This window comes from Lolium rigidum, chromosome 6 (assembly GCF_022539505.1).
Source record: "Lolium rigidum isolate FL_2022 chromosome 6, APGP_CSIRO_Lrig_0.1, whole genome shotgun sequence".
Classification (NCBI taxonomy): domain Eukaryota; kingdom Viridiplantae; phylum Streptophyta; class Magnoliopsida; order Poales; family Poaceae; genus Lolium; species Lolium rigidum.
The window spans coordinates 72,471,021-72,495,922 of NC_061513.1; the positions used below are offsets into that span (position 1 = coordinate 72,471,021).

At 46.0% G+C, this 24,902-nt stretch overlaps 1 protein-coding gene across 4 annotated transcripts; it reads left to right on the top strand.

The window, feature by feature from the left end:
* Positions 1–450: 450 nt before the first annotated feature.
* LOC124666225 (rRNA (cytosine-C(5))-methyltransferase NOP2C) lies at positions 451–21,515 on the top strand. 4 transcript variants are annotated; one of them, XM_047203571.1, is made up of 12 exons: positions 453–662; positions 2,768–3,092; positions 4,927–5,074; positions 6,000–6,137; positions 7,685–7,747; positions 8,654–8,775; positions 9,687–9,924; positions 10,163–10,371; positions 12,802–12,902; positions 17,222–17,303; positions 20,600–20,664; positions 21,127–21,515. In XM_047203571.1, the coding sequence occupies exons 1-12, from the start codon at positions 502–504 to the stop codon at positions 21,239–21,241; spliced, it is 1,767 nt and encodes a 588-aa protein (XP_047059527.1). In that variant the 5' UTR covers positions 453–501; the 3' UTR covers positions 21,242–21,515. The 4 variants fall into 4 exon arrangements, with proteins under 4 accessions (XP_047059530.1, XP_047059529.1, XP_047059528.1 ...); XM_047203574.1 differs by lacking the exon at positions 17,222–17,303 and having other exon boundaries at positions 451–662; positions 21,127–21,313; XM_047203573.1 differs by lacking the exon at positions 20,600–20,664 and having other exon boundaries at positions 452–662.
* Positions 21,516–24,902: the final 3,387 nt, after the last annotated feature.

The window sequence follows — 24,902 nt, forward strand, 5'->3', positions numbered from 1 at the left end:
AATACCAAGTAATATTTTGTGCAACACATGGAATGGAGTGGAGCTGGAGCGTGGTGAAATATGCAATTCCCTCCGAAAACCAAGAAGAAAAGAGGGAAGGAATTCCGAGCCGACGAGCGAATGAAATCCGAATGAATGAAGTACTCCTTCACATGTCCAACTAACGGGCCTGGCCCATGTCTGGTCGAGGTGTGCGGCACGTTGCACGCACCCACCGATCGGTAACCCTATCTTTCCCCGGGAGCCCATTCCACGCCTCGAGAGGTCGGAGAGGAATTCCCTGCTCGCCCTCGTGACGGCGCGACGCCTGGCCTCCGAGCTCCTCCGCTCCGCGACCGCGAGCGACGCCTCGGCCTCCGAGCTCCTCCGCCCCGCGACCGCGACCGCGACCGACGCCTCAGCCTCCGAGCTCCTCCGCCCTGCCTCCGAGCTCCTCCGCCCTGCCTCCGAGCTCCTCCGCCCCTGCCTCCGACGCTCCTGACGGGACCACAAGCGACGAAGATGGATTTCTCTTCTTCCGCCTCCCCCGTGGCGGCGGAACCTGCTGCTGCTACGGGCCGGTACACGTTCAGCCCGAGGCTGCGGTGGCAGCCCGAGGTCGAGGAGTACTTCGCCTCCGCGTACGGCCGCGACCACTTCGCCCGCATCTCCCAAGCCCTCGCGTGAGCTTTTTCCTATCACATACTGCTCATTTTCTTCATTTGCTTAAAGTCCTGCTAACCTTAGGGTTCTTGCGTGTTCTTGCTTTGAGTTTGGATGAGGCTAATGGGAATAGATCCTAAGGTCTTTGCTAGGATAAGCTCCAAGTTTTTGCTGCGCGCGGGCTTGGCCTTGCGCCTGTGCTTGCTTTTTGTGTACTTTGATATGTTCTACCGAAGAAGCTGTGCCGATTAATCTTTTTTCTGAGAAAACTCACAAAGCTTTATTACAATCCGACAATCAAACAAGCTCAATGATTTTCAGTCCTTTATTTTGCAGTGGCATTCATATCATATTACTTTGTAACCGGTTCATGCGAATCAAACTGACAAAACTAACCTGGAGAATATTCTAGCCTAAGTCATTCAACTATGATTCTGTACTAATCATGACATGGCAACAGCTGTGCACAAACAGAAACAAGCTGCTGATATAACTATGGGAGGTCCATTTTTAAATATAAAGGCTTAAAGACTACTAGAACTACTATTTCAAGATTCTGAGCTACTTGCTTGGACTTTAGACCTGCTACTTGGTTGTTCTGATGTTTGAAGGAAAACAAGTCTAATTGCATATTAGTTAGTTAAGCAATTTTGTGAATAAGTAAAGGCTTAGGGATCTTTTGATTAGGTTTAAGGATGAAGAACATGAACATTTAGCTGGAGAAATGTAACTCAAGAAGTGGTCTTCAAGAACAGCAGTGTGCTATTAGTTAGTCAATTGGGTTCGAAGTTCATCTTCACATCACCAGTAAAGTTTATTGCTTGTCCAGTTTTCTGATCCCACGAGTGGCTTTTTCCAGACAAGAGTTGAAAAACAAGATGATTTGAGGTTGAGAGTTAAAGTTTGTGATGTTTAATCTTTCTCGCGAAAACGCAAAAAGCTTTGTGTTTCAGTGCATTGATTTGAAAAAAAGGAGGTTTACATATTTACAACCTCAGGACGAGCTAACACCGCACCATACAACTCGACCCACTAGATCTAAGCAACGGCCGGATCAAGGCACTTAAGCCAATCCCGCCTGTGGCAGCCCAGGATTGAATCATGCCAAGGAGACACACGTGTTAGGAGGCGCGTTGTCGAAGATGACCGCGTTCCAATGTTTTCAAATCCACCACGCCCGTGAGCATAATAACCGACGAAATTCCCTTGCACATAGTGCGGGTGTTGTAGATATGCCAACTAGGTGTACCACAACAGGTTCTCAATTCCGGCAAGCCCGGATGGCCCACAGATGGTGGTGAGGCCTATGGCCCAACCGGGCGGCCCAGTTGTTGGAGAATCAAGATGGAGGAGTCTAGCCTGGAGAAGGAGTAGTCGGATCTGGCCCACAGTAGATGTTAGTTGGATCCTTGACGTGCACATCAAGATAATTAGCTTAGCTTAGACCTAGTCATATCCGGTTGGATCTTTACCATTGTAACCCTAGATCTGGACGCTTTATAAGCCGGATACTGGGAGCCCTAGAGGCATGACACATATCATTGTAATCTTGCACTTTTTGCCTGATAATTCTAGACAAGCTGATGTAGGGCCTCGCCACCGTCGTGAGGTTTTTGAAGCTGGGTAACTCGTGTATCCCTGTCCCGATGACTCCTCGCCCCGTGGCTCCCCCTCTCTCTCCCCTCTGTGAGGCACCCCTCACCGGAGTAGCGTTGAATATGCAACGACAGCTGGGGTAGATCCAGTAACCATCGACAACCATCCCACAAAGTCATCCTCCGCATCCGGTGGTCCAGCCATGTATCAGATCCAAGACAACTCCTCATACCAGATTGTCCTAGACAGCCGTGATTTTTCTTGAAGACATTATTCTGTGTCCTTGGCTTCTTTCGCATTATACTACATTTTTTTACCATGTTTAGTCGTGGCTCATGACTTCAGCATCCAGTCAAGTAGAGTTTTTTTTGAAGGCTGGGTCAGGTAGAGTTTTTTTTGAAGGCTGAGTCAAGTAGAGTTCGGTGGTGGCAGTAGTAAAAGGAGCTAACTCTGGAGTTTTGTGCGGAATTTTCCAATAACTAACGGTTATTGATGTTTTCTTATGACTATGTATAACTTTCTTGATCAGGCACCCGTCTTGTTACTCTTGTATCCGTGTGAATACCCTAAAATCTTCGACTGATGTTGTCATGCAAAAACTCCTCAGTTTGGTTAATCAAAGTGAACTTTGTGGTGGAATGGGTGGTTTGGAGATAGGTGAGCAGAATGGTGAAGAGCAAGCACATGAAGGGAGTTACCTGGTGCATAAGTGCCCGTATTCTGGCCTTGAAAATGTTTTATTCATTCAAGGTTCAGGGCCACATGTTCTGCACTGCGATGGCCAACCTGGTCAATCTATCAAGGAGATAATTGTTAGTCGAAAATGTGCAGAGTCAGTTCTTCGAGGAGCCCAGGTATGGTGTCTTTCTCCCTCTCTCTCCCTCTCAGCCCACCAGTTGTTGGCCACAACCTATACCAAATGTTGGGCCGTTGGGCGCAGCCTTCTCACAATCTCTCAGCTCATTCTTAGTGCAAAAACTGCTCAGTTGTCTAGGAGAACAGATGAGAAACAGGGGAGAAACTTGCTTGAGCAACAAATGCTCTTTCACCATAATATAGCAACATATGCTGCATCTCATACAAACTCAGCAACTAATGCCTTACAAGCAACACATAATTGACATGCAACAAATGCATTTATATGAGGAGCTACATCCTGCCACTAGCTTACACACATATGTATGACACACATACATATGTGCTTCAACCTGACACACATGCTTTCTACCACCTCTTGGCTTGCAACTGGTTTCTCTCCATATGGGGTGCCTATCCTTATATAGAGGCTTTAGGTCGGCGCTACAGTGACCGTGTGCTACAGTAACCGACGTAGGCAACTAATGTCTAGATGGCTTCTACTGCTGCTGCAAACAAAACCAGATTTAGACTACTGCACCTAAGCTGTCACACAACAAGCTTAGAAGCTAAGTAAAGGCAAACCGACCTGTCCTACTATTATTACCTATTAAAAGGGACACAAGGATTGTAGCTAATGCCAGTAAGGGTGGAAGTGGGAGAGGGCCTTCCGTGATTCCGCATAATACGTCCCACTTAATGTAGCATGCATGTGCCCTAGGATGTACAATGAAAATATGCGGGATTCGTTGGTCGTCCCGCTTGGCCCACATCGTAACCCAATTTTTTCCGTGTGGTTTGCCTAGAGGCATGATCTACTGGCTTCTGCAGTGATTCTTGTATGTTGCATTTTGTTGAGCACAAATGCAAACAGCCAGCTACAACAATTCGGTGCTCGTGTCTCATGCTTTGACTTGATCTGTTGATCATACGTGTCAATGGGCATTGTTGGTTGGCAGGCTACCGCAAATACCTGCATAATACATGTGGGATGGTGCGGGTAGTCCACAATTAGTCCCACTTGCACCCTGAGCCACCATCATCTTCCAAAAGGCAGCTGTTGGTTAATCTTTCCGTATCTACTCAGACGCTTCAACTTGATGTGATTTAGGACATTAGACTTGATATATGCCATTCAAGTCTTAAATGAAGTCCAAGATTTGCGTTGTCACCCCCAGCCCCCAAATTTACCCGCTACATCTTTTTTGTGCATATTTATGTACTTCTCGGTAAGTAAAGCCATTGCATTTTACTGTCACAAATATATGTACGATGCACAGGCAATACCTTTTATATTCTACTAGACTGCCCTCAACAAGCTCGGAATGATTATTGTTGCTTTTCTACAATCAAACTAATTTATTTCCTTTTTTCTAATTAAATGTAATACACTTATATTGTTATTTCCTCAACTGACCATTGCATTTTTTTTATTTTCTTGTGATCTTCGGGGAAACCTCTGGAATTCTCATTCATCCCTTGCACACTGCATGTACAAATACAGTAGACTGGGCCTTTTGGGAACTTACACCCATACACACTGCATGTACACCGAGCCCAATACTAGAGCTTTTTGATCAGCGTGGATAAATTAGTGAACGAGTTCTCTGAATACCTTGGTGCTAGGCAGTATGGTGTACTTTAATCTTCAGTGTTCTTAATCAAAAAAACATTCCCCCCTTTTCATGCTGAAAATTTCACTGCTATTCCCTCTTTGTATGTTTAAAATACCTCACTAGATTTTATCTTACTGCGAGTTCACTGTCATCGCAACGCTCACACTCCTCTTTATGCATGTTTTGACCTTTCCTGTTCATTTACTTTTATCTTCAGGTGTATGTCCCTGGTGTTTTGGCTTGCAGTTCACATGTTGAAAAGGGTGACAAGGTTGCAGTCTCAGTCGCTGTTGAGCAACCTGTTAAGGATAGTGGTTGGGCTGTTGGTATAACACGAGGAATCGTTCTACAGGGGTTGCGGTCAGGTGAGCTTTTGTAGTGGAAGTCTCCAGTTCTTGTTGAGTCCTTATTCGATAACATACATATTTTTCCAGGGGAAATCTAAATAGCATATGCATGCAGATCTGCTCTCCCTTGTGGCGTATTCCATTGGGGCTTTGCCCCCTATAGGTAGAGGAGATGCATGCATGCAAGAATCTTCCACCTCATGCTCGCTTCGTCATTAATTGCTAAACCTGAAAGTCCAAAATGATCTCACAAACCGTTGAATCCAATTAGGGATTTGTCTTCACTGCTGAGTTCTTTTCACCAGGGCTTCAAAACAAGATCCTATTTTGTTATGTTTCGACGATAAATTCGTTGCCACCAGTTGCCAGGTTAAGATTTATAGATCTATATGTTTATAGGCACTGCGATATTATGTGAAGCTAGAGAGTGAACATTCAAGTGTTACCAACAAGAGATGGTATCAGACCATAAAAGTAGTGTCATGCAAGTCTTACATGTGTAGAGGGTAACATACAGTAACTGGTAACCAAGGTAATATGACCTGTTAACCAAGTGGCTATAACTTGTCAATAACCTGCTGATTACTGACGGGAATTTTTTGTTGAACCATATCAATATGAGATCTAGTTCTGAAGATCTCGTCACAATTAGGCCAATGGTGAAATAGGACAGTTTGAGAGAATAGTTTTTGAACATTCAAAACCAAAATAATCTTGTTGATGTGCTTGCATGCATTGATCTCTTTGGTTGCATGTATTTGAGTGAGAGAGAATGGATAGGTGCGACATGGGAAAGCTGTCCTATCCGTTTTATCAAAATATTTGTTTTCATTATGCCATCAAATAGATGGTTGAGTTGTATTGTTATAGTTTGGAGTAGAAAGTTTATTTTCCCTGATCAAAATACAAGGTCATAAACTGTAAAGTCTACTCAATGTTACAGATGCACATTATGAAGAGAGAAAGGGTCTGTACATTGGTCAAGGGATCGCTGCAATGTCAAGGGCTGGAATTTTTCGTGTTCTTCATGGAGTTGCAGTAGAGATGACTGAGAGGGTGTACAAACTCCCATCTTTTAATGGTACATTTTTCCTATTTTTTGGTATACTTTTTTATATTTTGCGGCAAAGAACCTTAATATCTTAAGTACCCATTCTGTTTTTCACACTTTCAATACCAATGTAAGAACTGTCTAGTTGGCGAACAAACTTTTATACTGTAATGCCGCATGTGACCGCTTATGTGACGTGGCAGAACTTGCTGATAGCTATTGTCAGTTTTTTTTTGTCTAGGATAGTGAATGTACTTTGTCATGTCACTTTCTTGATCTTCATTAGTAACAAAGTGCAATTAGCCATAGTTTTTGCCTTTTTGGTTACCTGTAAAACCTTTTGTGCAATTTTGTAAGAAAAGTACCGAAATACATGGGGAGGGAGACTCTCCAGCAACTAAAACACAAGAGATATTAATCAAGCAGAAGAGCTTTGTTGCAACGGAGTTGAACTCTATGAGTGAAGAAGAAAGTTGCGTTGAACCTCATTTCCACCAAGCACTGGCGGAGCGCCTTGGAGGCGAAACTGGGCTAGGACCCCCCCTTCCAAAAAGTTGTGCACGTACTTTTCTATTCATATATGTTGTTACTCCATCGACAGTCCTTCGTTTCCTGGTTGCCAACCAAGCTCAATAGCAAGGAGAAAGAGGCCTCCATCTCACATCCCACATTTACTTCCACCCCACCTCAGCGCGTTGATAATTCTTCCTTGTACTGTAGGATGGGATGTGTCCTGCTGGGCAGTGCCCAAGTACTGCACAGGTTACTTTTTCGTTTTACTTGGGGTGCCATCGACTGATTTCTTGATGTTTTACCTTGGGGCTTGGGTCACTTATGTGGGATTTTGGGGTCAGATAATCTTTTTGTTACAAATGGAACTAGAAGTCTATGTGAGAATTGTCTTGGTACAAATCATATGTGAATCAAGAAATCAGCTCTGGAACTAGAAGCAATATCTCTGGATCTTGGCCAAAAAAATCCTCCAAATCAAGTGCTTGTTAACTTGAAAATCAGCTCTTGTTGCTACGAATAGAACTTAAAATTGCAGCAAAAGTTAGTGCATAGTCATGAAAAAACTCCAAAAAATTCAATTTAGCCCCTCCTCTAATTTTGGTCACGCTCCGCCACTGCCACCAAGTGAAGACAGCTCATTTCTTTGTAAAATTTCCCACTGTGTTCCGTCCAAATGTTCCAGGCCATAAAGGCAAGAATCTCCATGAAACATATCTGGCTGAAAGCTAACTTTGCTTTTGCAATCTGTGGCAGCGAGTAGTGCCATTGATCCCCACGAAGTTCCCATTAGCCATAGTTAGCTTCCATATTTCCATCTGTTGTTTCACTGTAAATCATGTCTGTTGTTGTTCACAAGTAACCAAATGGTCACTATTTATCAGCTTGATTTGCTACTTTGTGGCTATATTCTGTGGCAAAGCTCAGATATGTGATATGGTGTGGATGGTGCTTAATGCTTTAATTAGTTCAATTTATTGGCATGCCCTACTTTTGAAATCCATTGAGCTTGGCTTCAGACCTTCAAAGTCATGACCAACTAACTGCACTTATCTTTTATTATTTAGATGTTCTTGAAGGTGAAATATTTCTTCAAAATTTGCCAAGTATTGTGGCTGCTCGTGTCCTTGGTACGATATGTATTTTTTTCTACAAATTTTTTCTGTTGTTCCATCTCTTAACCAGAAGTGTGATTTAATCTGAAGAATTCTTGCAATTGTTTGCTTTTACAAGTACCAAGTCACTTTATCTGTTATTGTGGTCTTTATTTGTGTGTGTACAATACATTAATATGCAGTATCTGAACTGAAGCTGCTGCTTGCGTTCTATCAAGTTAGGGTTAAACACATGTAGTGGATAAACACTGGAATGATTACAACTAAGAATATATAAGTAGTTATAGGATGGTGGGGCATTTGCTAAATAAAAAAAAAGAAATAGTGGTGAACTAGAAGAGAAGTATATTCCATTTGAACATGTGAGTCTGCTGAGTTGATCAGGTTCTTGTACTGAGAGAAAACTAGGGCCACCTTGAAGTTTCATATTCCCTCTGTCCTGAATTAGATGTCACCGATTTGTCTAGATTTGCATGTATCTATACACTAAAACACATCTAGATACATGCGTATCTAGACAAATCTGCGACAACTAATTTCAGATAGAGGGAGTATTTTATATAACTGAAACAATTTGGAAGCTGCTGGTTGGAATAGTCTACAGATTTACACATCTGGAAACAAACCAGTTGAAATATTGAATCTTGCGACATCTGAATAATTTTTACTCCTAGAAATACGCTTGTCCACATATGGTTGACCTACACGACATTACCTGCATTCTTTAGAATTTTGCTGCTATAATTATACTGATGTTTTTCTTTATGCAGTAAACATATTAAACTTTTTTTTTTTGACTTTAAGCCTTACGTTATCCTTGTTATGAATATTTTTTTCTTATTGACTACAATATTTCCAGTCTGATTTGTAACATACTGGATATGTGTGCAGTAAACATGTTTTTTTCAATTTATTCAATAGATCCCCAGCAAGGAGAGCGAATACTGGATATGTGTGCTGCTCCAGGAGGAAAAACAACAGCAATTGCTATCCTTATGAGGGACAAGGGAGAAATTGTTGCCCTTGATAGATCTCACAATAAGGTAATTTCATTATGTCAGATTCAGCATATGAAAGTTCCATCTGAACTTATGTGGTCATGTTTTGCCCCTGCATCTTGATGTCTAGGACATGGTTTGAATGCCTGATAATGCGTCATCAAATATTTGTTTTTTCCATGAAAAAAAGGCAAAGAGAAATTGAAGTGAGTCTCACGATCCGATCGAGTGCATGAACGGATGCGCTAAAGAAGCTGACGTAGTTGATAGTAAACCAGACGACGACATTCTCATTGTGGCCAACTCGTGACTCGGACTCGGGTGCCACATTCAAGTCTGCTCAAGACACCAAGAATATTGACTTGGTTGAGGGCGACTCCAGCAAACAAGCCGTCATTGGGGCTATTATGGACCCCACATATGAAAGCGCGCTACTCGAGTTCCTCCGTGAGAATTGCGACATGTTTGCATGGAAACCTTCAGACATGTCGAACTCGCTGAGCACCACCTAAGTGTCGAAAAAGACGCGAAACCGATCAAGCAACCGCTTCAGCGCTTGAATGAGGAAAGACGCCAAGCAATTGCTGAAGTTCATGTTAACATTGATGTGTTATAAAACTTTATGAGATGTCAGCACCTGAGCAACACAACCTATACCACTCCACAAATGAGCCTTAGCATGGCAAATATAAACATCACCAACATGGGGTACAAATACCACTGTATGGTCTCAATCCTTATGCAGTATAAAGTTCATCTAAGTTCATGTTAACATTGATGGGTTATAAAACTTTATGAGATGTCAGCACCTGAGCAACACAATTTATGAGGATGCACATGAAAGTGTGCCCTTGTTTATGTATTTAACATTTATTATGTACTCCTTGATGGCATATATCGTCATGTTGAGAATCATACTATTCGTTGTACTCTTGTAACATAAAGGTTGATTCCAGGTGATGGGTATTTTGAACTTGGCTGATGAGATGGGTCTAAGTTGTATAAAAGCTTATAAACTTGATGCTCTCAAATCTGTACGGAAGATGAATGAGGCAAGAAATCTTGGTGTGGCAGATAACTGCTCTGAATCTATTGTGACAATGGAGGAGAACTCTGTCCCTTGCCATACTACAACCGTTGCCAGGGTTACTAATGCAGGTGAAGACAGCTTAACTACAACAGTTTTGCAGACTGGTAAGCAGCATTTGTACCAATGTTTTCTTAAGTTTCTTCCCCCACATTTGCTCTATAGCTGTGTGCATCATGTTCCTGGGATCCTTTTTGTTCACTGGATGGAATCGGATGGATTTTTCAGAGCTCAGCGTCACATGGATGTTTTAGAGCTCCAGTACTGCTAGTTTAGAGTGAGGACTATGTCCGAGTTGTTTAGACACTAACCTAAGTTCTGGAATTACACAATTTATTTTTATAGATGACCCAAAACCAGATGCTGGAAGGTATGTTAGTAATGCAGACCTCAGGAAGAATTTAAGGCGTATGAGGAATGGAACAGGAAGAAGTAACATCTCTGGAGGTAGAGTTGAAGACTCAAAAGGATTTTTTCCTAGCAGCTTTGATCGTGTCCTCCTTGATGCTCCATGTTCTGCACTTGGGTTGAGACCTCGGCTCTTTGCTGGTGAGGTAAGATACTACTATATCTAAATTGCCTACATGGTTGATCGTCAGATTACAGTATGCATTCTTATTATTGTATGTTTGCTATTGTTTTGCCTCTGAAAGAGCAACAAAAGGAATAATCATAATTCATAGCTACTGATCCTACTATCTTTTATACATTAGAAAACTCAGATCTTTCATGTCTGACATGATATCTGATTACGCTCCAAGTTAATCATCATACATTAGCTATATATATGGACTATGGACAGCGAAACAGAAGGTGGTGGGCATGATGTTATGGTATTGCATCTAAGATTACTGGCGTGGAGATACTTTTGGGAAGTGGATGCCAAGGATGGAGGGAGGGAATTTTCTCAAAAATATGATACTTAGAGCATCTCCAGTCGCGTCCCCCAAACCGTCCCCCAAAGCGATTTGGGGCGCGCCGGACAAAAAAAGCGTTCCAGCCGCGTCCCCCAAAGCCCTTTTTTGTCCGGCGCGGCCCGATACGGTGTCCGGCGCCCGAGCCCGTCCCCGTCCCACGGGGGACGCTCCGGGGACGCCGGACACAACGAAAAGCGAGGCGGGGAGTGGCGGGGCCGACGCGTCGGCCGGCACGGAAGGCTAAAACCCCGTCGCCTACCTTTGGTCAAGCGACGTTAATGGCGTCCCTGTTTTCCCGGGCGACGCGAGGACGCGTCTCGTCGTGCATGGCCGCGTGGCCGTCCGCGTCGGAGTTATTGCGTGCAACCACCCGCTGCCGCCGCTGTTTTAAGACGCCCTCCAGTTATCGCCGCTCATCATAATCCTTCTCGTCGCCGCCGCCTCCCCCTTCCCAGATCCTCTACTCGCCGCTCAAAAAATGTCGTCCTCCCGCAAGATCGCCGCGGCGAACGGCTTCGGCCGCGGCGGCCTCACCGTGGCGGAGGCGTGGGCGGCCGCCACGCCCGGTATCCGGTCCCGCCGGACGTGCGGCTGCTCGCGGCGGCGGGCGGAAGATGGCCGTGAACGGCATTGGCATCCCGCCGCCGCCGAAGCCGGACACGCAGCAATGGCGGGACGCCATCAAGGCCCGTCGGGCTCAACTCACCGCCGAGGAGCGGGCGGATCCGACATGGGCGGCCAAGGACAACGACGGCCGGTGGACGACGTACTTCAAGGCCAAGTACGACGTCGAGCTGCACGGCACCGACGGGCTCATCGGCGGGCCCAACAGCTGGAACGAGGAAGGCCGCGCCTGTTGCCGGGGCGTTCCGGGCGTACCCTCGAGAACGTCATCCGCGGCCTCCGCGACGGCGCTCCACGGGCCGGAGATGCCGTCGTCGCCGCCGCCTTCTCCTCAATGGCAGCCGAGGAGGACGACGTACTCGTCCTCCTCGCACTCTTCTTCCTCGGGGCCGGCGCGATCGACGCCGTCGTCGTCGTACCGGTCGGCGCCGTATACCGTTCCCAAACGGGAGGTCAAGGAGGAGCCGGCGACGCCCGTCAACACGAGGCGTGGCGGTAGCGGCAGCGGGCGGCAGCAAGGGAGCGCGGCGGCGCCCTCCTCATCCCGAAGCCGGAGGTGAAGGAGGAGCCGGAGGAAGCGTCGCGGGCGGCGCTGGCCGGCGGAGTACGAGCGGCAGCAGCGGCTCATCGCCAGCAGCGACGACCCCGAGGACTGCCCGAGGGCTGCGGGCGGCGTTCTTGGCGTCCATGGACGACAAGGACGCCTGGAGGAGCGACTCCGGACGCGGCGATCGCCATGTCCATCCGCGACTCCGGCAAGCCGCTGGTGGACCTCACCGACGACGGCGAGGCAGGACCAAGCGGCTTGGTGAAGGACGAGCCCGTGGACGAGCCCGTCGACGAGCGCGTCAAGCAGGAGGTCGTCACCGACGAGATGTACAACTTCCGGCAGTACTACGACGCCTCCGGCCGCCGCAAGTGGTTCTAGATTAGGTTTAGTTTTAAAGTTAGTCAAATTTCGTTCGAATCTATGTAAGTTTGGACGAATCTAATCGAATCTAGTCAAGTTTAAAATTTGCGAAATTTTGTTTGGGGGACGCGACTGGGGAGCGACGTCCCCCAAACGCGGCACGAACGAAACACGTCCCCCAAACGCTCAATCCGGCGCGGTTTGGGGGACGGTTTGGGGACGCGACTGGAGATGCTCTTAGTTTTTTCACCTTGATGGCCAATTGATATGCATTCTGTATTAAAGACTAAATAGGATATGCGTGGATCTGGTAGCATTCTCAAGAACTATAATGATCAAATTTTTGATGATGCTAAAATTACAGATTTTTAACATGTTCATTGGCAATTACCTTTTGAACTGTTGATTCAGAAGTTCAGATCATCAGTGTCTTGTGTATTTCTTTTGTGATTGTAGAGTATTGCTGCTCTGCTTCATCTGGATGGCTAATTTTACTTCAAGTTGGTGATGTTTCATGCATTGCATTATTACAGGAAACATTGGAATCCCTGAGAAAGAATGCAACATATCAAAGGAGAATGTTTGATCAAGCTGTCAAGCTAGTTCGCCCTGGTGGGGTAATTGTTTATTCCACGTGAGTCTATTCAAACATTTTGTATTGTTACTGGGGTAGAGGTTCAAAAACTGTGCTACACAGTTCTTTTAGCTGGTCTGGTAAATAGTATATTAAATGACTTTTTTCTTACTCGACATAGTCACATAGTTAAGAGATAGTGAGCACCTACTATAATTCACTGCGATAATCTGAATATCTAGGTAGTATCTATCTTATGGATATGTAGTATGAAGTATATAAGACTATTTTGATAGTATAGATACAACCTTTTCAGGTAGTACGTGCAATTTTTCCACATACCCCCTCTTTTATGTATAAATATGAAGTTATTCCGAATATATAGTGCAAACTATGAGCCCACTTGCATTCTTTTCATGTAACTTGTTTTTAAGTATCTTACATACAGTATATGAATGTGCTCCCATAAAGTATCATACATATTTCCGTATGGTAGTATATGAGACATGGGTGTAACTACACCCAGGAGTAGGAAGTATTTAATCGACAAATGCATAGGCGCTCCCGTGTGCTCCCTCTCCTAACAACGCAGTTAACACCTGTCCTGGGACCACCATTTTTCAGACGTATAATGTCTAGTATCGATTTTAGGCATGTTTTCGTCGGTCACGTATTCCCATGGATAGGAATACCATGGGTCACAGTGCGCCGAGCCTCCTCGAGTAACAATGTGCGCGGAATCCGGTAGTGCAGTCCAAGATGGGAGAGCTGGGGTAGGAGGCGGCGGCTGGAGTTGGTGGCAAGGAGGTCTGCGGCTCTTGGTATTAGGTTGGTATTAGGTGGGTGGGAGACAATGGCCATGGGAGTTTTTCCATGGTAGTACACGTAATCGGAAAAATATGGGGACGAATTGAGGCGCAGATGCGTTGGCGTCAGTAATTGAGGAAGTTTCTCCATGGTAGTACAAGGAATCGGAAAAATATGGGGACATTTTGTTACCTCCTACCGGAGGAGGCGCTGGGGCCATCCCCCGGTGGTTAGTTGTGACGCAGTGCCCATGAGGGCTGACATCACCAACTCCCGGCGTCCGCGGAACGGACCCGGGGGCTCCCTCCACAGGGGTTGGTCGAGGAGCCTGGAGGGCGCGGCCAACGGTAGCGGCCAGCTGCGAGATCTCAGTGCTGAGGCCTCCCTTGATGATGGCCAGGTCGGCGCCTAGAGGCTAGAGCCTCTTGCACCGCCGCGAGCTCGACGCCCATGGAAGCTTGTACAGTCGCGATGGAGGCGTTAACGCTCGTGAACTGCTTGGTGGTGTCTTCGACGAAGGCCCTGAGGGCGTCGAGGGATTCCTTCTTGTAGTCGAGGAAGCGGTTCTGGTAGGCCTCCCGAGTCTCCGCCGTGAGGATCTCGTAGATCGCCCGGGCCTGCGACGAGAGATTCTCCATAGCTTCCGCTCGGTGTCTGCCGGCGAAGCGGGTGTGGTGGTGGTGTTTGGGAATTTCTAGGACGGTGGATCTAGGATCTCTGATACCAGATATAAGATCCCTGCCGATTCCTAAGAGTATTCGAGCAGATCACAGGAGTAGAGATAGGAATTAGGGTTCCATTGCTCTCCTCCCAACCTTAGTGTTGCCCGCGTGCGACGCAAGAGGCATTGTTGGTGGAGTGGAGCCAGAGTGGGTCCAGGGTTCAGGGGAAGGGAGCCATGGGATCTCTTCTGGTACCAATCCCCTCATCCCGTAGTCTTCCGTGGTGGCTGGTTCCTCCGGGGAGCAGGATGCTTACCTCCCGTGGAGACTCCTTGCCCCGGGCAGAGGTCGAGCCTGGGAATGATGTCGTCTTCTAAGGTTTTTCTAGTCGTCCTCAGGTCCCCGACCCAGGGTCGTGGGACGTACGACGGGGGCACTAAGAGTGCTGCCTCGCCCGCCGCTTCCCAAGTTGTCCTCAACTTGCCTCTAGGACGAGTAGTCCGAGGAGCATGCGCATCCGGGTGACCTTTCAACTGGCCGACGAAGCGCCCCTTGTCCTTCTTAGACGGATCCTCCGTCATCCCCTCGGTCCTCCTCCCGTGAGGGTCACATTAGGGATGCAGGCGGACGCCCGCCAGCATCAAAAAAACTGTCCGCCTCATCAGTTCGTTATTAATCACCTTTCACGTAATTAACTAAATTGTTCCTTGCACCTAACCTGGCGGACTGTCCATCAGGTGGACAGTCCGCTGGACCGTCCACCTGCATCGCTAGGTCACATGTCTTGTCTCCATCTTCCTAACCGTGCTGTTGTCATGACAACCGGGTTCCCATGGAAGCTTATCTACCGGGGAAGGAGTCGTTCTTTCATGGTGATGCCGAAGTCTAGGCTAGCGCCTCCAAGCTCCCTCTGGTGGGGGCTCCAGCGCCGGAAGCTAGTAAGATGCGCGTCCACCTAGGGTTTTGATTACCCAGTGAACTCTTCTGACTTGTCCTTCTAGTTCTCCTAGCAATGTTCGCTGTCGTGGATGCCCCCGGGCAGGTGTGCACCCTTGCCCGAGACGTCCCAGGAACAAAGCCCAACATCGATCCTTGGTTGGCAGAGAGTTGCGAGAGCTCGGCCCAGATCTTGGCGTCTTAGCTTGCGGAGCTGGCCTCGATGGTAATGGATGCCACCATGGCCGGGCAGGACTGGGAAATTGTCCTAGGCCCTGGCTCGCAGAGCCTTCACGACCTGCGAGTCGGAAGGGCGTGCTCTCCGGTCACAGCTTGAGGCCCGCCAAAGGCCCCAGTCCCCTGGGGATGAACAACCCAGTTTGGTCGAGAAGACGACTGAGTTGGAGGAGGCCTTGAGGGTTCCGTGACTCTAGGAGCTGGAATCCGTGGCCTGAGCTGAAGTCCCGAAGCATCAGCTTGACACCCTTCGCTAAGGGCTCCCCATCTTGGAGGAGAGGGCCCTTCACCTAGGGGACCAGCAGTTGAAGGCCAAGTAGGAGGATGATTGCGCGTTGCCGGCGTTCCTTTCCTAGAGGGAGGCGCGCGACGCGCAACTGTCTGTGTTCCTCCTGGTGGCCTCCTAGGTGAATGGCCAGCTGGCTTCTCTTCAACTGCGTCCCATTGATCCCTCTGATCCCCATGAAGACGGCTGCTCCAGTTTTCTCTCTGCCTTGCTAAAGCGGATTGAGGGCCTTCGTTTATCTGTCGACGCGCTGCTATAGGAGGAAGCCAGTGATGTGGCTGCGGTGGTGGCCTGAGTTTTGAGTGGATCATCTTTTACTTCTGTGGGGGCAACGGTGGTGGTCTGAGTTTTGAGTGGATCATCTTTTACTTCTGTGGGGGCAACGAGAGGTGTATGGTTCAGGTAGGCATACCGGTATTGACTTGTATTGTAATTTCCGAGCCATTTAATTTTCCTTACTTAGGTCCGTCTCAAAGCCATTGTGGGAGTTAATGGATGTGGTGTCCATGAGCCAAAAGTCCGAGTTAGAAACACTATTCAACACCCACGCTGCATAAAAGTTATTTTGCACGCAGCATATTTTTGTATTGTTACAATCATAAAATATGTTTATGTTAAGCTCGTATTGATTGACAACAAAAAAAATCGACATAAAAAACGCACTATATGAGTCATTACATTGTAAAAAACACCAAAAATATGTATTTCACGTTGTATTTTTGTAAGTATGTAAACAAAAAAATGTGCCCTATCTATTTTCTTTATGTTCTACTCGACCTCTAAGGTAAGAATTTTTTTTGCATGACTTCTAAATCATTCACGGTAGTATATTCCTACCATACGGAAGTATATACCAACTTTATCAGTTTGAGTATGTTCCTACATTATATCTAAGATACTTCAAACCAAGTTTGGTGTGAAAGAAATGTGGTAGTATATACACTACTATGTAGGTACTATGTAAATTTTTAGGTGTACTTACTTTCTACGTATAAATATGTATGTATTTTAGATATATAGTGCAAACTACGCGTTCATATTTTTTTCACCAAACTTGGTTTGAAATATCTTAGATATAGGAACATACTCAAACCGATAAAGTATCGTATATACTTCCATATGGTAGTATATTAGACATGGGAGGGGTAGGAAGTATTTATCCTATAACACGGAGTGGATTTTATGAACTTTGCAGCTAGTGATCTATCAGAGATTTATTGTCGTACATACAATATTTTATTGGCAGCGATTGAAATGACCAACTTTGTTCCATATACATGTATTGCTATTTGATGAAAGACCTTGATATTTAATTGTAGTTGCTCCATAGATGGCAGAACTTGCATAATTATTCTATCTAGAATCTGGATGTCATTTATGCCGATATACTGTGTAGATGATATACAATTTAAATGTTACCGCCTATACCTTGGTTCTTTTCACTTTTCCAGGTGTACTATTAACCCAGGAGAAAACGAGGGTTTGGTCAGATATGCTTTGGATACATACAAATTCCTGTCACTAGGATCACAGGTAAATTCATTGATTTGCATATTGTGGTGTCTTTGCGGGGAGTGGATTAATCTATGGGAAGATTCTGTTTATGGCACTACATGTGCACGTAGTTTGCTTTTTTTGAAAATTAGTAAATAAGCAATGTGTGTCTATTTGATTCCGCTTTAAGTGGGATCGTATCTTGTTTTAGACATTCCTAGTTTCAACTCCCTTCTATTTTTGCCACTTGCATAGCTCCTTGTAAGCTCAACGACTGTATTTAACTAAATCTGGAACTGGATCAGCTTAGTCCAATGGATATTGGACTGAAATTTGGTGGATCCAATTGGACTAGACCTCAACTAGGCATGGATATCAGTTGGCATTAGGTCCAACAATATTGAACACACTTTGGACCTAAATATTGGACAGTCCAATATCCAGTGGATTCATGGTCTTTTTTCGGACGAAGGCGGTCCTATTCGCCGCCTAATGTGACCCCTATCTAGGGTGCCGCACGGTGCGTGGGGTGTTCTGGGCTGGCCCATTTACTTCCTGGGATTCTTCGAGCGACATCTTTTTTTCGCTTTACTTATTCTTCTGGTATTCTTGTTTTTCCTCTATCTATGTTGGGAAAATCTACATGGAAGCGCCACACTCCTTGTCTACCGGCTGCAATTTGCATGTCTTTTTTCTCTATAGGGAGAGAGTGCATGCATGCATGCAGAATCTGACGGCCTTAACATGACATCATCGCATTAATTGCTAAATTTGTTGATTAAAAATATTTTATCTTCTAGACCGCTAATCCGATTGGTGATCTGTTTTCACCGCCAAGTTCGTCTCGACGAGGGTTGCAAAACTAGATCCCATGTTGTCGTGTTTCGATGAATTTTTTTCCGTCACGTCAGTTGCCAATTAAGTGACCACGACTGCCAGATTAGAGGCAAACAATTAGCATGATAATTGTTTTTATAGTTATAGATAATGTTTAACATACTTTTGAACATCCTAATGATCTAAATTGTTAGATAGCATTCTCTAGAGTGTGTCAAACAACATTCTTTAGAGTGTGTTAAACCACCAGGTGAGGGGTGACTAAGTAGTGCATAATTCAGAAATATGTGTCGACAATATGGAAATACAATTAAACAAGTTATTATTAATCTGGCAACTATGTAGTGTTAACCTGGCAAGTACTGTACGTGATAGTAACCTGGAAATTGCTGGCGGAAAAAAGTCGTCAAAACATAGCGACATGATATTTAGTTTCGAAGATCTCGTCGCAAAAAAGCTAAGAGTGAAAACGGATCGTTAATCAGGTTAACGGTTTGAAAGATAGATCATTTTTAAATTTCGAATTTGAGAGAATCTTTTGGCTCACGTGTATGATTTTGCATGGAAGAGAGGGAGATGGGGGCACGGATTGAAATAAATGCGGCGCCACTAGGTAGTACTGTCCTTCTATGTTTTTCCCGTCAGCACTTTTGAACATTTTTAAAACCTAAACATTTTATAAATCTGAACAATTTTTAACTTAAACATTTAAAAGTTTGAACTTTTTAAAAACATTTTTAAAATCTAAACATAACGAAAATGAAAAACTGAACAACACGAATAATACAAAACCAAGAACCGGAATACCGATCGCAGTCGCAAGTGAAAAAGTGAAGTAGGCCAACGACCGTATGGGCCTAGCCCATTTAACCTATTCGGGGCGAAATCCTGAAGCGGCCCTGAACAATTTCACCACTTAAAGTGGTGAATAGGAGCTTCCAAGACTGACGAATATCGCGTACACACGTCCCGGTGGAACCATCGTTGTTGCCATCTGTCTACGCAGCTGCTCCACCGAGGACCATTGAGCTCACCGCTGACATCTTGGTCATCGTCGCTGCTGTAGTTAGGCCCGGCACCGACCTTCGCCACTTCACCAAACTTGTTAGCACGGTCGATCACTCCCTCCGAGGCAATCAGTCGGAGGATACTTCGGTTAAGTGAATTGTAGCCATCTTCCTTACCTCCGGTCATTGTTCGTCTCGGTGACTCGACTCCGTCGATTGCATCGTCTCTGTCCCTCCCCATGCCCTTCATGTTCCTATGCCACCCGAGATCTCCTCTCCCCTCCCGCCCCATTCTCCGATCTGGTCTGTAAGGCTGCCGAGGCATCCGTCGCCATTGAAATGGTTGCCGCCGACCACTCCGGTGAACATTAGTCCCCACGCTACCTCCTACTAGTGCGACACAACCTGGGGCCATGGCTGTCCCTCGTTACGGATTCGTTGACCTGGAATCTGATTCGGGAATGAGGTGTGGTACGGTACGGTTTGATGGCCAAAACTTGTCCCTGGACAGTCGGTACTCGACCCAGGTTCAGCCACCCCCATATGCTAGGTTCTCGTTTCGAAAAGAACAATCTGGCATGGGACGGAAGCTAGTTCCCGGGAGTGTTGGAGACTTGCCTGGCGACTATTGTGTTCCCGTGGGCCCCTAGCTGTCGACCAAATCACGCATGGATGTGCCACCGGCCGGATTCGAGAAGTCTATGGAAGAAAACGCGGTTTCCCTCCAATCGTATCCTCCATCTGCCTCGATCCATCGTATCGTACCGGGTTCGTCTTCCCAAAATCATCCGAGTCGCGTATCACCTATAGAATGGTACGTTCCAGTGATGTATACCCTTGCCGTTCCCTATTTTTTGGCAGCCATGATTCTGGTTACTCGGACCCACCATCTCGGAAACTTGGCAACTATGCCTGGAGCACCCTGCGCACTATCTAGCTGGAGTACAACGTTCTTTTTTTCACCGCACGAGCTCTGGTGGGCAAGCTGGGCGCCCTGCGCACTAGCTAGCTGGAGTACAACGTTCTTTTTTTCACCGCACGAGCTCTGGTGGGCAAGCTGGGCGCGGTCGAGGTCTGGCAGCCGAGCCCCATGATCCGTTTCTTTTCTAAACTCCCCCTAGTTGACCTGGCTAGCATGGGAAAACTCCGTGGAGTGGATGAGAGGAGGTTTAAGTATTAAGGTCCATTTGGGCCTTGGATATCCAGTGTTGAAATCGTCCTGGAGTAGATGGATTTGGACGGTGGGCAACTAAGTGTGGACTGGACATGGACGAGAGCGCATTTAGGTGGATATCTGTTGGACTCCTGTGTACTGGATCTGGACACTGATCCAGTTCCTGTTTTAATCTTTGGTTGGCCTCTGCTTTTCTGTTTCAAATAAGCATGCATATAAAAGCTGAGTGCTTGTGTCATGTGTGTAGTTAGAGAGAACTAAACCTATGACTCATGGCTGCATTACCGACACCATATGTATTGTTGATCTTTTTTCAGCACCCAAAAGTTGGAGGACCTGGTATTATTGGCTCGTGTAAGCTGCCCAACAAGGCATATACTGAGTAAGATATGAAGATTCTTGTTATGTCTTTGTTTCAACTTGCTTCTGAACCTGATACCTGGATTATGGTGTAGCACACTATTTGGTGATTGCATGCCAAACTATCAGGGTTTTGTGTGAGGATAATAACATGATGAAGCGTTTCATGTAGCATCAGCAATCTACATTAGTTTCTTAAGCTGTCCTTGTGTATAAGACTATTGGAAAACATAAAGTGGCTGGTGTCCTTTTATAATCCTGGATTTTCTTAAAAGATCTTATGGTCGATAATATCAACAATTTATTTTATTAGTTGTTATGTTGTCAGGCGTTAAGATTAGTAGTCCGCAGTTGGCTTAATAAGTATATGTTTTTTTCTTACTATGTGTAATATAGTCATGTAGCTACCTTTTACTCATGGCACTTATATGTCGCAAGTGTGTGTAAAAGTTGCCTGACAACTCTAAAACATACTCCCTTACAGGGAGTGGTTGACGGAGCATGAAGCACAACTTGTCCAGAGGTTTGATCCGTCATCATCGCTGGATACTATGGGTTTCTTCATTGCGAAGTTCAATGTTGGAGAAAAGGAGGACTGAGCAAAAAGTCTTTTTAGCTCTACATTGTATGCTAGTACAACTTTACATTAAAGATCGTTTCCCTCCCAGACATATTCAGTGGTCAACAGCCTCACAGGCAGGTATTGTACCTGCATTTCTGCATCCATAGGTTTGCTGAGGAATTTTGTTATCTGTGGTCGCAGGTTCTAGTGAAATCACTAGACGATTATGGTTTGACCATGTGTAGGTATGATGTGACATGAGAACGTATCCAGTGAAACGCCCCAATCCATGCACCAGCTGAACCCATCTATTATGGATCTTTGGATAGAAAATGAAGGGACATAATCTAGCAAAAGGATAGGATGCTGGCATATTTACAGGATGAACCTCGTAATCGATCGAATTGTCCTAAATGATACCTGCCCGTGTCTCCACACATCCACAAATCCAATCGTCTCTCTACCATAACTACTGTTCTATTTTTGTACTTCTGCAGCAGATCTGTTGCTAGCTAGAGCCAGCCAAGCTTGCCCTCTCAGATTTGAGGATTTCTGATGGAAAAGGTCAGGATTGTATTGTATTCGGATTGGATCTCGTTGAATCTCAGCTAGCTAGGGGTATTGGTGATTTCTCATGGGAGCTCGTCAGATTAGCCGAGTAAATGATTTCAAAATATGGAGCTAACAAGGATTGTTGTTTGACTAAACATTCTCCCCTTCCACCTTTCTTGTTTGATCCTTGTTTAGGCGTCTCTTCTTGTTTAGGCATCTGATAGAGTCTATAGACCATCCCTCTATTCCTAGCAAAAAGGGGAGCGCCTACTCTCCGCCTTAAGAGCATCTCCACTCGTCCCCCCGACGAGGCCCCAGGCGAGCCTTTTTTCCATCCGGACGGCGTAATTCGGCCCAGTCGCGCCCCTGGTTCCTCGTTTTCGTTCGGATTTGGGCCTAAATTCATCCGGCGATCCCACGCCATCCCCGGCCCACCGGGGAGCGCTCGGGGACTCCGGACGAAACGAAAGCGCGCGAAACGGCGAGGAAACTTCCCGCGCGTTTGGTGGCCCCAACTTATCGGCGAGAGAAACCGATCGTCATCCTCATCGCATCGTCTTCCGCGCGCTGTAAAAGCCTGCCGCCGGCTGCATTCGCCGGCCACGCGGCGAGTTAATGTCGTCGTCTTCCGCGCACGCATCGTCTTCCGCGCGCACTAAAGGCTGCCGCCGGTCCGCTCGCCGCGGACGCGTCGCAATCCACGCGGCATTTAATCCCCGCGCCAGCCACGCCTATATACGCCGGTCCGCTCGCCGCGAGGCGTACCCCGTGCTCCACTCTTCCTCCACTCTCCCTCTACTCTCAAGATGGCGTTCTACGACGACGACGGCGCAGCCAACAACGGCTTGCCCCGCCGGTCGCTCCACGCGTGGGAGGGGCACCTCCTCCACCAGGCGGGGTACCCCTGCCCGCCGGACACGAGGCCTCCCGAGGGCGGCCGGCGGCTAAGTGTCGGCGGCGTTCCAATCCCGCCGCCGCCGCGGGCCGAGCCCTCGACGTCGCCATCGAGGAGGCGAGGATGACCATGACCGACGAGGAGCGCGCCGACCCGCGCCACCACCCCGAGAACTACACGCGGTGGAACTCCTACTTCCTCCCGGCGGCGGGAGCGGGAGGCCGGCGGCCTACGACGGCCCGCCGCCTCCGCCTGCGCGCAACAACGCCGCGGGCCGCCGACGGTGGTGGAGCGCGCCGGAAAGGACGCTGGCAAACGTCCTCGCGCACATCGAGGGCGGCAACTTCCCGGCGCACATCGAGGGCGGCAACATCCGGCGTCGCTGTCCTCGTCGTCGACCTCGAGTCCTCCGACGACGACTGGTACAAGCCATCCCCGGGGTGGGGAGACGCCGGCCAGGGCAGCAGCAGCCAGGCCGCGCAGCCGAAGGCCAACGACGACGGCTCCGACGACGACGGCGGCGACTACACGGTGTTCTACCGCCATTTCGACATGTAGAGCGCCGTGTTTTAAAATTAGCGTTTGAATTCCCCTAGCCGAATTCGAAATATAGTCGAGTCGGCCTCTATGTATGAACTCCGCCCGTAATATAATAAATATCATTAAATTTAGTCTATATTCACCCGTTTTTAGCCGTAGTTTGTCAAGTTTCCGTTTTTTAAATTCGCATCGTCGACTTCGCTCGGGCACGCGGTCGGGAAACTACTACTCCCCACGCCAAATCTTCCTCCAATCCGGACGAAAATTTCGCCGGATTTGGGCATGGGGAGCGCCAACGAGTGGGGATGCTCTAAGCCGGAGCCAGAGTTCGCTCCGCCCGAAGAGGTTCTCCCTGGGCCCAACAAAAGGTACTACTTCTCTCTTTTTTTTCCCCTTTCAGTTTAGATCTTTAAAATGTTTAAATTTAAAAATATTCAAATCTAAAAAGTTCAAAGATTAATAAATCGAAATAAAAAATTTAAATTAAAAAATGTTCATAATAAAAAAATCAAATTTTAAAAAAATCAAATCTTAAAAGGTTTGAATCTCAAAAAGTTCGAATTTAAAACAAGTTTAAATATTAAAAATGTTCAGATCTAGAAAAGTTCAAACTTGGAAAAAGTTCATTTTTTTAGAAAATCATAGTTTCAAAAAGTATTTTAAAAAATCGACCAAAGAACAGAAGAAACCCCGAAAAAACGTTAAAAATCAACATAGACTGCCGAAAACCGAGAAAACCACGGGAAAAAGTAGCGTCGCTAATCTCGGTAGTAACGGGCCGGCCCATAAAATGTCTCACTGAGCGGAGCCCCAGATACGCCCCGCAATGGCAAAACCTATATACCGACCAAGTCGGTGGTTACCTTCCACCGCACACCCCCTGGTCGGGTATGGGCTAGGCCAGTTTGGGTCTGTTTAGCCTGTGCAGTTCGTTTTTGCTTTTTCGTTTTTTTTTTCTCTTTTCTTTTTCTGTTTTCTTTTCTTTTTTCTGTTTTCGGTTTTATTTATATTTTTTAGATTCGAAAATTGTAATTTTTAAAAATTGTTCAAATTTTTAAAAAAATAAAAATGTTTAAATTTGAAAACCGTTCAAATCTAAAAACCGTTCAAATTTAAAAACAGTTTAAATATGAAATTTGTTCAAATTCAAAAATTGTTTAAAATTTTAAAATATTCAAATTTAAAATTTGGTCATATTTAAAAAATGTTCAAATGTAAAATTTGTTCAAATTTAAAATTTGTTCACATCGAAAATTGTTCAAAGTAGAAAATTGTTCAAATTAAAAAAATGTTCAAATTAGAAAATAATTTAAACTTAAAATTGTTCAGATTAGAAAATTGTTGAAACTAAAAATTGTTCAAATTTAAAATTTGTTCCAATTTGAAAATTGTTCAAAAGTTTTTTTAAAAAAAGCGAAATTCTTTTAAAAATTGTTCAAAGCAGAGATGCTCAATTTTAATTTTTAAAGTATTCAGATTTTGATAATTTTTTATTTTTCAAAAATATTCAAATAGTAAAAATTTAACAAACAGAAAAGAAACGAAAAAAGAAAATCCTACCTGTTTCTGTCGGCTCGGGCTGGGCCTATCCCATATACGCCCGGGGGGGTGTGCGGTGCGTTCCCCCGCACCGACCAGCTCGGCGTATCGGAGCTCCCTCCCGCAATGAGCGGGGAATAGGATTCGCGGGTAAGAAGGACATGCGATTCTC